The sequence below is a fragment of the Hyperolius riggenbachi genome, chromosome 1, assembly GCF_040937935.1.
Source record: "Hyperolius riggenbachi isolate aHypRig1 chromosome 1, aHypRig1.pri, whole genome shotgun sequence".
In the NCBI taxonomy this organism is placed as follows: domain Eukaryota; kingdom Metazoa; phylum Chordata; class Amphibia; order Anura; family Hyperoliidae; genus Hyperolius; species Hyperolius riggenbachi.
This window is the reverse complement of record NC_090646.1, coordinates 392,607,072-392,622,702: the sequence shown is the minus strand read 5'-3', so window position 1 is coordinate 392,622,702 and position 15,631 is coordinate 392,607,072. Positions and strand designations below refer to the sequence as shown.

General features: G+C 43.3%; 1 protein-coding gene across 1 annotated transcript in view; it reads left to right on the top strand.

The window, feature by feature from the left end:
- The window catches only part of CAAP1 (caspase activity and apoptosis inhibitor 1), a 57,916-nt gene extending 43,569 nt beyond the window's left edge, over nt 1-14,347 (top strand). Inside the window, exon 6 of the mRNA XM_068234568.1 lies at nt 13,392-14,347. Coding sequence (XP_068090669.1) covers nt 13,392-13,729 — 338 coding nt within the window. The 3' untranslated portion in view covers nt 13,730-14,347. The remainder of the gene's footprint in view (nt 1-13,391) is intronic.
- The last annotated feature ends 1,284 nt before the right edge of the window (nt 14,348-15,631 follow it).

Here is a 15,631-nt window from a genome sequence, read left to right as displayed (position 1 = left end):
ATTAATTGATATATGATTAATGGTGTCCCAGGACATCCTCCAATCCTCTATAGGTTTGGTGCCTCGTAGATCTTGTTCCCATTTTTTGGCGTATGTGTGGACAAAGCCATCTGGGGGGCTATTTAAAGCAGAGTAGAGGGTGCTGATTAGGCTTCGGCCTCCTGGATTTTGTATGCACGCTCTTTCAAAGCAAGAGAGATTAATATCCTGGTTTTGATGATTTACTAGCAGGGAGTCAATCCAGTGCTTCAGCTGGAGGTATCGAAAGTACTCAGAGCTCGGGGCCTGGTATCGTTCCTGGAGGTCCGACCAGGGGATAGTCTTGGAGTTTTTAATCAGGTCCCGAACCAGGAGCACCCCCCTAGAAACCCACCAGCGGAATGCAGCCGGGCTTTCGTAAGCCGGGGCAAAAAGCGGATTTTCCAAGATGGGTAGTAGTGGGAGAGTAGGGGAAAGGAGGCCTTGGGAATACTTGAAGGAATCCCATACCGAGAGCAAGTGTTTAAAGATTTTACCCAGAGTGGGGGGCCTGGACTTAGGGGGGAGCCATATAGGGCATTGGACTGACTGTGGGGCTGCAGCTACAATTTCAAATAGGGACCAAAGTGGCATTTTTGGGCCTTTATAAAGGCTCACTAAAGGAGTGATTTGGGCCGCTTGATAGTATTTAATAATGTTTGGGAAACCTAGACCCCCTTGATTCTTATGTATGAAGAGAGTGGGTTTAGCAATCCTGGGCCTAGAAGCTCCCCAAATGAAATTCATCAATTTAGCTTGCAGAAGCCTTAGAAAGTGCGGGGGGACCCTAACTGGGAGAAGTCTAAATAAGTAAAGAATCTTGGGCAGGATGGTCATTTTTATGGAGTGGATTCTCCCAAGCCAGGACAACTGTAAGGGGGACCATCGGGCTATTAAAGTGGTAATTTGCTTAGAAAGATGGTAGTAATTAGCTTGAAATAGGGAATCATATTTTGAAGTGAGGCGTATCCCTAGGTATTCTAAATGTGCTGTGGCTATCTTGAAAGGGTAATCCTTTATTAAAGAGGACCAGGAGATACTATCCATTGATATGTTCATGAGAACTGATTTATGAGGGTTGATGGTCAGTCCAGATACCTGTGAAAAGTTTTGAAATATTGTCATTAAGTGTGGGAGTGAAGATTGGGGGTCTGTGACGAATAACAACATGTCGTCAGCAAAGAGATTGATCTTGTGCTGAATACCCGCCAGTTCCAAACCTTTTACCTCCGCTGCATCTCTGATTACCTGTGCCAGTGGTTCCAGGGCAAGGATGAACAAGATGGGGGAGAGGGGGCAGCCCTGCCTTGTTCCCCTTTCTATGTGGAAAGTATCTGAAGAGTATCCAGCGTATTGCACTTTGGCTCGAGGCGAGGAGTAGAGGGCTTGTATCCATTTAATGAAAGGAGAGCCAAATCCCCAGCGTTGCAATGCAAACTGTAAATAGTCCCACGAGAGGGTGTCAAAAGCCTTGTATATGTCAAGGCTAAGGCATACTCCTGGGATCCCTCTGGCTCTCAGACATTCAAAAACTTGGATGGCACGAAAAACTGCATCAGTGGCTTGTCTGCCAGGGACAAAGCCCACTTGATCTTTATGTATCAGATTCTCGAGGAAAGTATTCAACCTAGTGGCTAGTATTTTACTCAATAGTTTTATGTCGACATTTAAGAGAGATATGGGCTGGAAATTAGTGACATCAAGTGGGTCTGAGTCAGATTTGGGCAACATAGCAATATCTGCTAGAAGGGAGGTTGGGGAGGGGATGTTGCCTTCCCTGTACTCGTTGAAAGTCTGCCTCAATAATGGGGCTACTGTAAGCGCAAATTTTTTGTAAAATAGGGGTGAAAACCCATCCGGGCCAGGGGTCTTGGATGTTTTTAAAGATTTTATTGCTATTAGGACCTCTTCTGTGCTATTGTCAGAAGATAAACTTTCAATTGCTTCTGGGGGTGGGCAAGGAAGTTGTATAGGGGCAAAGAAGGCTTCCAGGCTGGAGGAGTCCAGGCGGTTACCAGATTTATACAAATTTTGAAGGAATTCTTGAAAAATGGAAACTATTTTATGGGGGTTAGCTGTAGGCGGGTGAGCAGGGCTACGAACCCGTAGGGTTGGGGGTTTATAGCCACAGTTCTTCAGTTTGTTCGCTAGAAGTGTGTGTAGCTTATTGGCCCATCGGTAATATTTGTTTTTCTGCCATCTAAGCTGTTTTTCAACCCTATCACTAAGCAGAGCATCTAGCTTTGTGCGGAGATTGTCTCTTGCTAGCTTTAGTGGCGCCGTTGGAGCTGCTTTCCAGCTACGTTCGGCCTCCTCTAGCTGTGTTGTCAGGTCAGAAATGGCCTGGTTTTTTACCTTTTTCATGTGAGTAGCAATGCTAATAATGCCCCCCCTAACTGTGACCTTTAGGGCTTCCCATAGAATGGTTGCTGAGCTCACTGAGCCTTCATTGTGGTCTAGGTAATCAGAGATGCAGTTTTGGATTTTAGTGAAGCTGTCCGGGCGGGACAGTAAGGAGTCATTAAGTCTCCATTTGAACATACGACCTCTAGGGATCAATGAGGAGACCTGTATTTGCACAGGGTCATGGTCTGACCATGGGACTGTAAGAATTTTAGCTGATTGAATATTCATGATAAATGATGAGTGTATGAAAAAGTGGTCGATTCTGCAAAAGCTTCCATGTGGGTTCGAATAGAAGGTAAAATCTCTTGTGTTAGGATTCAGCTCGCGCCAGGCGTCTATTAGGTCTCGATTAGAGAAAAGCTGCTTAACTGTTTGTGAGGTGGAGAAGGAAAAGTGTTGGGAAGCCGTTGCAGAATTGAGGCCTGCTGTTCTGTCTGAATCTGGGTTTAAAACCACATTAGTGTCACCACACATAATAAGAATTCCCTCGGCATGATGGTCAATAACCTGGAGTAAGTGTGATAAAAAGCGATCTTGGAACCTGTTAGGAGCATAATATGACACTATTGTCACTTTGCTGTCATACAATGTGCCTTTTAACAGAACATATCTCCCTGTTGGATTAAGTAGTGAGAAATCGCAGATAAAAGGGAGGTTTCGCCTGAAGGCAATAGTAACCCCTCTCACCTTATCCGGGGCACAGGAATGATAAGCCAGGGGGAAATGCCGGTTAAGGTAAGCTGGGTGACCATCCCTGGAGAATCTAGTCTCCTGGAGGCATACAATGTCTGCATGGCATGCTTTATAATAATGGAAGGCTTTGCTTCTCTTTTGGGGAGAGTTGAATCCCTGGACATTATGTGTTATTATCTTTAGAGGGAGATTAGCCATAATTGTTGATTGTGGCGCGAATGTGTTTGAGAGGGGAGAAAATATAGGGATAATGGTATTGAGTGCCTGCATTTCTCCGAACAAAGCCAGAGCAGGGGCATCGTCTCACGTCATTGGTCCAAAAGAGGGTAGAGTATAATAGAAAAGGAAAGAGAAAGGTAAGGCAGAAAAGAAAAAGAAAAAGTAAGAGTGAAAAAGCCTCTATGCCCTCCGCAGTCCAGAGGGAACAGAAGCAAGTCTGCATAACATTTGGGCCGTCTGGCTCGGTGGAGATACTCACCAAGCCCAGGCCATAGAGTAGGCGAATCCAAATGGTGGCGCCTACCCGGGGAGGAGGCCCTCCCCGGCTGCATGGGTTACAAAATATAAAACATTGTGATTCTAAAGGCATCTGGTCAAAAGCCATAACAAGTAATACACATTAACATGAACATGCAACCCCCCCCCCCCCCCACCCCCCCCCCCACCCTCCAAAAGACATGGAGATACGAATCATTAGGCTCTATATGTGTTAAAGAGAAAAGGATCTGCAAAACTTAATTATAGAAGAAAGGGCAAGCATTTCAGAGCGTATGCTGTCTGAGCGGGAACCCCAGACCCAGTTCCCCGTTAACGTTCCATGACCAACTTAAGAGACCCTGGTCTACAACATTAAGGGTTTATCGTGTGGGGGGGTCTGTGGTCCCCTATCAGAGACGCACCTTTCTCGCAGGCAACTAGTGTTAGATCATAAAACATACTTTTTGCCGATTAAGATTAGTAGCTAGAAATGTCATATAGGCCATAACAGGTAACCTATTACTCATAATCTAGGAGTAGAATCACTAGCAAAGATATATTGGAAACAGCTTGCAAGTTTAAAGTGTAGGTAAACGAGACTAGGACTTCTACTAAAAGCAAACCCAGCCTAAAGTGCACGGCACTGGAGTGTTTCAGCATGTAGCGGCACAAAGTCAGGTCCCCACGCCTGGAACCTGTGCAGGGAAACAGGATTCAGCCTGGGTCTGAGGATGTCGTAGGTGAGGGCTTATTGCCATGATCCTGAGTGCGTCGAGATTTAACTGTTTCCCAGAGTGGTTGCGATCTTTCCGAGCATTGACTCCGAGAGGGTGATGCTGCGGGGAGAGAAAGCTTAAGTTTCTCGAGTTTCTTTAAAGCCTCCTCCGGTGTAGAGACAGTGTGGGTATTGTTTCCGTGCGTGAATATCAACTTGAACGGGAAGCCCCATTTGTATTTAAGGTTATGCGCCTGTAAGATCCTGATGGCCGGTTTCATATTTCTGCGGCGCTGAATAGTGGCGGGGGCAAGATCTGCAAAGATCTGGTATTGGTGCCCCTGGAATTCCAGCTTCTCCTGTGTTCTCGCAGCTTGGAAAAGTGTTTCCTTTGTTTTATAGAATGTAAATTTGATGACAATGTCCCTTGGGGAACCGTCCGGCCTCAAAGGCCCAAGGGCCCTGTGTATTCTGTCAAACTCGAGCCTTTCTATGGGGAGAGTATGATCGAGCTCCTGAAACAGGGCTGTAGCCGTGGAAGTGAGATCAGTGATACTTTCGGGAAGGCCGCGGATACGCAGGTTACCTCTACGGGAGCGGTTTTCAAAGTCCTCCATGCGGAGATGAGCTTCCCGGAGGTCAGTCTGCATCTCGCTCATATCTTTTTCATGTTCATCGATCACTATGTCTACATTGTCCATACGTCTCTCTAAATCGTTAGTTCTGGACCCCAGCTCTTTGATTTCTTTAGAAAGGCGGGTAGCAAGTTTGCTAGAGGCCTCCGCCAGTTCCTTCTGCAAAATAGCTTTAAATTTTTCCAGCAGGGCCCGGTCGCGGGAGTCGTCCTCCCTGTCCCTCTCGACTGTTTCCCCGGGTTTCTGTCTGCGGGCTTGGGCACCCCTCGTACCTGAATATCGGCTGTCAGCGTCGGACTCGCTTTCTGCGTGTTCCGAGTCCTCGTGTCTGGTACTCGGCGCCATCTTGGTCTTCGGGGTGCGCGCTGAAGAGGGCCTTTCAACGCCCGAGTTTTCACCCTGCCGCTTTCCTTTGCCGCCCATCTGAAGGCTGGGGTGATCAGGGGGGAGATGGTTGGGGGTCCGGTCTCGAAAGGTGGCTTCTAGATGCCGTAATCAGCTCCGATGCAGCCGGGGAGAGCAGAGCTCGCTCAGAACACGTCCATCTTGAGCGGCTGCTGGCCACGCCCCCCCTAAAGACAACTTTTTAGTAAATGCACATTGTCCCCAATTAGTAATACAAAGTTTTAAAGGGGCTCTATAGCAGAAATTATGCTGTTCTAATATCTTTATCAGTTGTGTAATGGACACCGCTTACATTTCTCCAGAGGTCTTGTGTTTAAAAAAAATCCCTTTTAAAGCAGTGTTCCCCAACCCTGTCCTAAAGGCCCACCAACAGTGCATGTTTTGTGGAAATCTACAGAGGTAGTAAATCGGCTCTGCTGAGACACTAATTACCTCACCTGTGTATGTTTGTGGTATTCTGCAAAACATGTACTGTTGGTGGGCCTTGAGGACAGGGTTGGGGAACTCTGCTTTAAAGCGGAATATAACCCAGCATTCCTTCTTTGCTCTAAAAAATTATTTACAGCGTATTCTATACAACCAGCTTTTTTTTTTTTTTTTTTTTTTTTTTTACTAGACCAGCATTCAAAGGGTTACACACAGAGTTTGAAAGTTCATTACAGTGAAAAGTGGACATCCGAAATTCTAGATAGTTACCTTGTGTTATAAAGTGAGGAATGTGACACATTCTCTGGCTGTGGAGAAGCTGCTGGACACAGACAGAGACTCAAAGCATTTATGAATTTAATACATAATTAATAAAACCAGATATTAATAATAAAATGCAGTCAGCTCACAAAGCAAAAAACTGTACTTTTGGGAGCGTATAATTTCTAAATGGAAAAATAATACTTATGCACAAATGCAAATATGATAACCGTATGGCCTATACAAAGTAGGAAAACATGTTTTTATTGAATATTATTATGTCAGGGTTTTATACCGCTTTAAAGAACCCCTGAAGTAAGAGGAATGTGGAGGCTGACGTATTTCTTTTTCTTTTAAACAATGCAAATTGTCTGGCTGTCTTGCTGTTTATTTGCCTACAATATGTTTAGCCATAGACCCTGAATAAGCATTGGGTTATTCCAGCTGCCATACACTGTGGGTGGTGGTGATATTGTGGGTGGGTTGAGTGCGGTAACTGGATCAGTGAAAATTGTATAGTTGGTGATAGGGGGGGGGGGGGCGGACAAGCACAGGCACACATGTTGTTCTCATTAATGTAGTTATATGTACTTTGTGTTCTGGTGCCTGTAGAGGCAGAAGTGATTAGTATCAGCAAGTAGGCTTTTTTTTAATTATTATTGTAGAGAAGTGTTTAGTAGGGAAAGGAGGTGGAGGTGATGAAGGGAGTAACTTCTGTTGTGGACCCCTTGCAGAACAGTTCATCGGGGAAGTGAATGTCTCAAGAGTGAGAGATCACAAAAGCACTGTGAATGGCTGTGCGTCCATATATTACATATACACTGCCCATTCTGACAGTCTGTGGCACTGACCACTGAAGTTAGTATAGCAAACAACAATAAAAAAAATACTCTTTTATCACAAGTCTTTTCGTAGTAGATATACTATTTGGCAAATATGAGGGAGAAGGGACATCTTTAAATGAAATTCTGCTTTAAGAATTCTTTTTTTTTATAGCTAGTTTCTAGCTGTGTAAACTAGTGCTGCTGTTGATTGCGTTAACTTGGCCATTTACATGATTGTGTAGAAAACAAGACACATTTATCACTTCAGATTGCACATATGAAGGTCCTTCAGTGTCTGAAACTTCAAACTAATCAGAAAATGTCACAGAGGAATAGTTACAGCTCTATGCAAATACTTATAGATTGATGATTTCAGAGCTGTTTTCTTTTTAATTAAAAGGGGAGAATTAAATTCTAAGGTAGATACACACAAATAAGCACAGCTTATTATTAATGATTAGTTGACAGGCTGCAGTTCTGTCCTAGATGCTGATTTCACAAGGATTGTAAAATTTGTACTGATTTGAGCTAATAATTATATGTTGCTAGTGTTTAATATTATAATGTTTACCTTGATAATATTGATGAGCCGACAAATGGGTGGAATAATTATTCAAATGATTCTGAGCAAATAATCAGAACTCCTGTCTCCTGCATGTAAATAATGTTTTGGAATTAGCAAGGCTCAGCATTAGTTCAGGAGGAGGAGGCGGCAAAAATGTCTTCTGTTTGATGTATTAAAAGTGTGTATAATGTAGGTATACGCTACTTCACAAAGCAGTTTTTTTTTTACTAAATGTTTCAGGTTTTATCTTATTTTGCAGATTTTCTGAAGTTTCTCCCATAGAGGCACTTTGAGTATGGGATTGTAATGACTCCTTTTTGTAATGTGATCAACGGCTATGACAAGATTATCTTTTTAAAGAGGAACTGTTGCGAAAATCTCAAAATTTAAAACACATACAAATAAGAAGTACGTTTCTTCCTGAGTAAAATGAGCCATAAATTACTTTTCTCCTATTTTGCTTGCCTTTACAGTAAGTAGTAGAAATCTGACATTACCAACAGGTTTTGGACTAGCCCATCTCTCCATAGGGGATTCTCAGCATGGCCTTTATTCTTTATTAAGCCACTCCCTGAAAAGATTTATACAAAGATGCTGACCAGCCTCCCTGCTCATGGTACTTTTTTTGGCAGTTGTACGGAGCAACTGCCATTCACTAAGAGCATATTCCACAGGGCTAGTCCAAAACCTGTCGGTTCTGTCAGATTTCTACTACCTACTATAAGTGACAGCAACAGAGGAGAAAAGTAATTTATGGCTCATTTTACTCTGGAAGGATCATACTTCTTAATTTTATAGGTTAACATATATTTTAAACTTTAAGATTTTCGCGACATAGGTCCTTTAACCACTTGAGGACCGTAGGCTTTACCCCCCTTAAGGACCAGACCCTTTTTTTCCATTCAGACCACTGCAGCTTTCACGGTTTATTGCTCGCTCATACAACCTACCACCTAAATGAATTTTGGTTCCTTTTCTTGTCACTAATAAAGCTTTCTTTTGGTGCTATTTGATTGCTGCTGCGATTTTTACTTTTATTATATTCATCAAAAAAGACATTTTTCAAATAAAGTAAAATTTCTGTATACATGCAGCACGAAAAATGTGGACAAACATGTTTTTAATAAAAAAAAAAACCCATTCAGCCTATATTGATTGGTTTGGGTAAAAGTTATAGCGTTTACAAACTATGGTGCAAAAAGTGACTTTTCCCATTTTGAAGCATCTAAGACTTTTCTGACCACCTGTCATGTTTCATGAGGGGCTAGAATTCCAGGATAGTATAAATACCCCCCAAATGACCCCATTTTGGAAAGAAGACATCCCAAAGTATTCACTGAGAGGCATGGTGAGTTCATAGAAGATTTTATTTTTTGTCACAAAAAATGACACTTTGTGACGAAAAAGAAAAAAAAAGTTTCCATTTCTGCTAACTTGCGACAAAAAAAATGAAATCTGCCACGGACTCACTATGCTCCTCTTTGAATACCTTGAAGTGTCTACTTTCCAAAATGGGGTAATTTGTGGGGTGTGTTTACTGTCCTGGCATTTTGGGGGTGCCTAATTGTAAGCACCCCTGTAAAGCCTAAAGGTGCTTATTGGACTTTGGGCCCCTTAGCGCAGTTAGGCTGCAAAAAAGAGCCACACATGTGGTATTGCCGTACTCAGGAGAAGTAGTATAATGTGTTTTGGGGTGTATTTTTACACATACCCATGCTGGGTGGGAGAAATATCTCTGTAAATGACAATTGTTTGATTTTTTTTTTTTACACGCAATTGTCCATTTACAGAGGGATTTCTCCCACTCAGCATGGGTATGTGTAAAAATACACCCCAAAACACATTATAATACTTCTCCTGAGTACGGCGATACCACATGTGTGACACTTTTTTGCAGCCTAGGTGCGCTAAGGGGCCCAACGTCCTATTCACAGGTCATTTTGAGGCATTTGTTGTCTAGACTACTCCTCACGGTTTAGGGCCCCTAAAATGCCAGGGCAGTATAAGAACCACACAAGTGACCCCATTTTAGAAAGAAGACACCCCAAGGTATTCTGTTAGGTGTATGGCGAGTTCATAGAAGATTTTATTTTTTTGGCACAAGTTAGTGAAAAATGACACTTTGTGAAAAAAACAATAAAAATCAATTTCCGCCAACTTGACAAAAAATAAAAACTTCTATGAACTCGTCATACACCTAACAGAATACCTTGGGGTGTCTTTTTTCTAAAATGTAGTTGTGTATAGCAGCAAAGCATTCCAGGAGCAGCACATCCGCTTAAAAAACTTTGAACCTTTAATATGTTTCTTAATAAAAAACACACATTCCAATGGTACTCAACGGCTAAAAAATGACATTTCCTGCAATTAGGGCTTTCTCGAGACCGGTCTCGAGAAAGCCCTAATTGCAGGGCGAAACGGCCATCGACTTCACCTCCGCACCTCCAAAACCTGCAGTGACCTGCTAAGTATTTTTTGTTTGTATTTTTGGAAATGTCATTTTTTAGCCGTTGAGTACCATTGGAATGTGTGTTTTTTATTAAGAAACATATTAAAGGTTCAAAGTTTTTTAAGCGGATGTGCTGCTCCTGGAATGCTTTGCTGCTATACACAACTATATGATATTCCCTTATTGATTCTGGATGTTGCACCATCATATCTGTTTATGGTACACGGCTGGCCTTTAATGAGTGCACTCGCCACACCATTTTCTTCTTTGCTACAATTTTTTCTAAAATGGGGTCACTTGTGGCGTTCTTATACCGCCCTGGCATTTTACGGGCCCAAAACCGTGAGTAGTCTGGAAACCAAATGTCTCAAAATGACTGTTCAGGGGTATAAGCATCTGCAAATTTTGATGACAGGTGGTCTATGAGGGGGCGAATTTTGTGGAACCGGTCATAAGCAGGGTGGCCTTTTAGATGACAGGTTGTATTGGGCCTGATCTGATGGATAGGAGTGCTAGGGGGGTGACAGGAGGTGATTGATGGGTGTCTCAGGAGGTGGTTAGAGGGGAAAATAGATGCAATCAATGCACTGGGGAGGTGATCGGAAGGGGGTCTGAGGGTGGTCTGAGGAGGATCTGAGGGTTTGGCCGAGTGATCGGGAGCCCATACGGGGCAAATTGGGGCCTGATCTGATGGGTAGATGTGCTAGGGGGTGACAGGAGGTGATTGATAGGTGTCTCAAGGTGTGATTAGAGGGGGGAATAGATGCAAGCAATCCACTGGCAAAGTGATCAGGGCTGGGGTCTGAGGGCATTCTGAGGGTGTGGGCAGGTGATTGAGTGCCCTAGGGGCAGATAGGGGTCTAATCTGATGGGTAGCAGTGACAGGGGGTGATTGATGGGTAATTAGTGGGTGTTTAGGGTAGAGAACAGATGTAAACAATGCACTTGGGAGGTGATCTGACGTCAGATCTGCGGGCGATCTATTGGTGTGGGTGGGTGATCAGATTGCCCGCAAGGGGCAGGTTAGGGGCTAATTGATGGGTGGCAGTGACAGGGGGTGATTGATGGGTGATTGACAGGTGATCAGTGGGTTACTACAGGGAAGAACAGATGTAAATAATGCACTGCGAATTGATAAGGGGGGGTCTGAGGGCAATCTTGAGCGTGTAGGCTTGTGATTGGGTGCCCGCAAGGGGCAGATTAGGGTCTGATCTGAAGGGTAACAGTGACAGGTGGTGATAGGGGGTGATTGATGGGTAATTAGTGGGTGTTTAGGGTAGAGAACAGATGTAAACAGTGCACTTGGGAGGTGATCTGACGTCGGATCTGCGGGCGATCTATTGGTGTGGGTGGGTGATCAGATTGCCCGCAAGGGGCAGGTTAGGGGCTGATTGATGGGTGGCAGTGACAGGGGGTGATTGATGGGTGATTGACAGGTGATCAGTGGGTTATTACAGGGGGGATAGAGGCATACAGTACACGGGGGGGGGGGGGGGTAGGGGGGGTCTGGGGAGAATCTGAGGGGCGGGGAAGATCAGGAGGGAGCGGGGGGCAGTTTAGGGAATAAAAAAAATAGTGTCGACAGATAGTGACAGGGAGTGATTGATGGGTGATTAGGGGGGTGATTGGGTGCAAACAGGGGTCTGGGGGGTGGGCAGGAGGGGGGGGGGGGGTCTGAGGGGTGCTGTGGGCGATCAGGGGGCAGGGGGGGAAATCAGTGTGCTTGGGTGCAGACTAGGGTGGCTGCAGCCTGCCCTGGTGGTCCCTCGGACACTGGGACCACCAGGGCAGGAGGCAGCCTGTATAATAGGCGTTGTATACATTACAAAGCCTATTATACGCATTGATCGGCGGAATTCTGTATTCCTCCGCCCGCCGGCGCTGCTAAGTGGCCAGCGAGCTGGAGGCTAAATCCCCGGCCATCGAACCCCCGGCGGAGGATCACGTCACGGATGACGCTATCGCTCCGCCCATGCCCGTACAAGGACCGCTGCCTTTGTGCATGCGGCGGTCCTTGCGGGATCCACTTTCCGGCCTCCCCTGTGCAGTGGGCGGTCGGCAAGTGGTTAAACAGAAACAAAATAAGATGTGAAAGTACAATGTGTTATTAGTCAGATCGTCTTTTGAAGTTAATCTAGGCAAACTTATGTACCAGTGCGCTAGCACTTTATAAGATAACTACACTTTTAAGGAGGCACTGCAGTAAAAAAAACATAGTGAATACAATTGCTTGATTTACAATATTAATTTATAAAGAATTTAGTCAGTGTTTGCCCATTGTAAAATCTTTTCTCTCCCTAATTTACATTCTGACATTTATCACACTGGTGGTGACATCTGTAGTTCTACCAGGTGATCTGTTTGGAAATGAGATTCATATACTGTTCAGCAAACTGTCTTGGCCATGACATCATACTGTGGGAGGAGTTTCACTACAATATCAGACCCACAGATCCCCCAGATGCTCTATTTGAGAAAAGGAAAATTGTTTATTGTGGGAAAGGGGGTATCAAGTACTGATTGGGATGAAGTTCAATCCTTAGTTAAAGTTCCCCTTTAAGTTTTGGAATCCAAATGATTCTTGGTACCAGTTCCCCAATCATCCACATCGGCTAGCACTAGCAATTGTAGCAGCAGGCATTTGATCTTGTTTACTTGCTGCCTCCTCCGACCACCAGGTGATGCAGCTGAATTAGAAAGCAGTCATCCTCTCTATTGTCATCAATGAAGTGGCAGTCTACTATCTACTGAGCCACAGAGGTAGTCTGGATGGACCAGGTAAACAGTGCCAGCTACAACAATTACTATGCCCCTCCTGTCTAGGGGTGTGTTTTGGAGCAGGTATCTGGGACCTTTGTGGGATATTATGTAGGCTCAATAAATCATTTTGGCCAATTGCACTTATTTTTTAAGGGCATATTAACAGTGGGACGTTGCATAGTAATGCGACATTAAAGTCGCAACGCAGCACTACAACACAACGCAAAAAAAGGTGGTAACGCATATTAACGCTGCATTACCATGGCTTACAGTAGATACAGTGGAGCATACAGTCAATGAAAAGTAATCTCTGTATCTGTTAACGTGTGTGTTTAGAGGCAACGTACTGCAAGCAGTAAGTTACCGTAACGCAACATTTACACTCGACGTGAATGTTGCGTAGGCTCAACATCACAGTGCATTATCCTGCGTTATAAAGACTTTATAACGCAGGACAATAAAGTCCCACTGTGAATGCGACCTTATTTGTCTACCTGCTCTGTTTCTTAGGGACTTGCCTTTCTCAACTTTTATATATGCATGTTGCATCCTGACATTGCTCTAATCCTCCTGTTTAATGACAGCATTATATTCCCATGCTTCACTACTGGAATAACTGAATAGAGTAAATATACAACTGGCATTTCACTTTTACTTTCAGACATGGTTGTTCTCACTCTGTAGGTCTCACATCATTTATAAATGTTTTCTGTTTGGACCTAGCCTTACTGTATTTATTGATGGAATGTTTTTACAGGAAAGGGAGAAGATTATGATGCTCTCAGCATTAATGCGGATACGTTTGACAGTGACATAGAAGGGGCAAGCATTGAAGAACGTGGTCATGACCCGTCTGCCACAACTGCCAGTAAGGTAGCCGGAGAGCCTGATGACCTCGTGATGGATATTGAAAAAAGCGTCAATGAAATTCTGGGCATGGCTGAACCAATGGCAGAAGATGTACACCCTACCCAAAGTGCAGTGCTTCCTGAGGACGTGCAGCCGTCTGCTCAGCAGCTTGAGTTGCTTGAACTAGAGATGAGAGCTCGTGCTATTAAAGCCCTTATGAAGGCCGGAGATGTGAGGAAGACCTAATGCTGTGATATAGGAAAATCATAATGTCCTTTGAGTATCTGTTTTGTTTTTAAGTGTTTAGTTGTAGATACATAAACCGAATGTACATTTTTTTTTTTTACTTTACAGCTAAAATAAGCCCAAAACTGAAGTTGTTTAAATTTTGAAAGCACAAAACCTTGTTCAGTGTAAATTATTTGTATTTCTTTTTGTAATGCATTTTTAAGTTTAAACCAAAAATCGGAGCTGTGCTTGCTTGCAGCTATACACCCATCTTTACAAGACCCCTGCAGTTTTCTGCCTTTCTCTTCAAAAAGTGTGTTCTTGAAATTCCCCTTCTGTGTACTACAAGTTTATCACCGGTAGTGCCAGCATAATGACCGACACAAGCTCCTTCCCCTCTCCTATTCATAAAACTAAATGTGGATGAGGTGAGTAGTGAACTGTGCAGCTAAAGAATCACATTTGCAAATTATTTTTGACACACCCTTGTCACTGCTGTTTTCTACCATCCCCAATCACATTTATGACAGTAATTCTGAGAAATATGGTTGGACCTCTTTGTTTTCCTTCCCATCTGTAAGTCACATGGTCACTTTCTTTAAAAGGTTTAATAAACAAGTGCTTTATTTGAATGAATCAGCCTGCTGAGTCAGCTCTTTTGATGGCTAATTAGAAGTCATACAACCAATATGTGGATTTGCAAACCCTTAACTGAACACTTTCAATTAACATTTTTTTAATTGAGATGAGCATAGTTTGGGTGCTAAGTAGTGGTGTATACATTTGAATGCTTTTCTCTTTGTTTACTGTTTTCAAATTCCTTTCACACTTCACTGATTGGGACAGGCTGAGCAGGGTGATGGACCAGTGAACCATGAGGGGAGGGGTGATCCCTCTCCTTACATCTGTTAGCCCTGTGTGTGAGATAGGTCTCACTAGCTTAACTGTAGCTGTTTGTGTCTCTCTGAATGAGCTTTCTGCAGGAGAGCAGAGCAAATGTATCTTGTTTGTAATTGGGTGTGTGTGAAACCTGACACCCAAGGCTTTTCTTATAGCTTTGTAGTCTCACATGCAAAGAAAAGCACTGACCCTGTAATAAAGAAGCACAGGCACACACCTTTGCAGATGAATAATCAAATGCTGCTAAAATCTACACACAACGAATTACAGCTTTTTGCCTCTGATTTTTAGCATGAAAAGTAGGAAAATGTTTACACAGATACTTAGACATTATTTGTACATTGTCATTTTAGAACACTTGGTTATTGATATTTTTTTTTCAAATAGCTGGGCAGTGATTAAAAGTTCAAAAAGTAATTTCTCTGTATGGTACTGAATAAACCCCACCCATGTCAGTGTGATGTTAACTTCAGACCTAGATCTTATGCCTGGTACACACCATGCCAATCTGAATTCCGATCATTTTTCTGATCGATTTTCCAATTGCTTTTATACAAAATCAATCAGAAAAACAATTGTAAATCAGATCGTTTCTCTCAGAAAGCTCTCAGACAGCGCTCATAGTGTGTCTACAGCCTTAGACTGCAATGAAGGATTTGCACAACACTGCCTGCAGAATGGCTCTAGGAAACAGATGATGCTGCGATTCATCTAATCCTGAAATGCAAACAACAACTACCAAAACTTTATTGTCCACAGTAGATGCATTGGACAAGTGATTTGGTAGAAAATATACAAAACCACTTTGAAACAACAGATTAGGGCATATTGAAAGAAGTGATTAGTAGCCTGAATGATTAAATAGACACTATTCCATATGTTTTCTTCGGTAAAAAAAGATTTGCATACACAACTAAGCACAGTTTGGGTACAACAACAGGCGCTGATTCACATGAGAATTTAGGAAACTTAATAGATACAGAAAGGCATGGAAGCACAGGAATGATATCTGGACCTCTA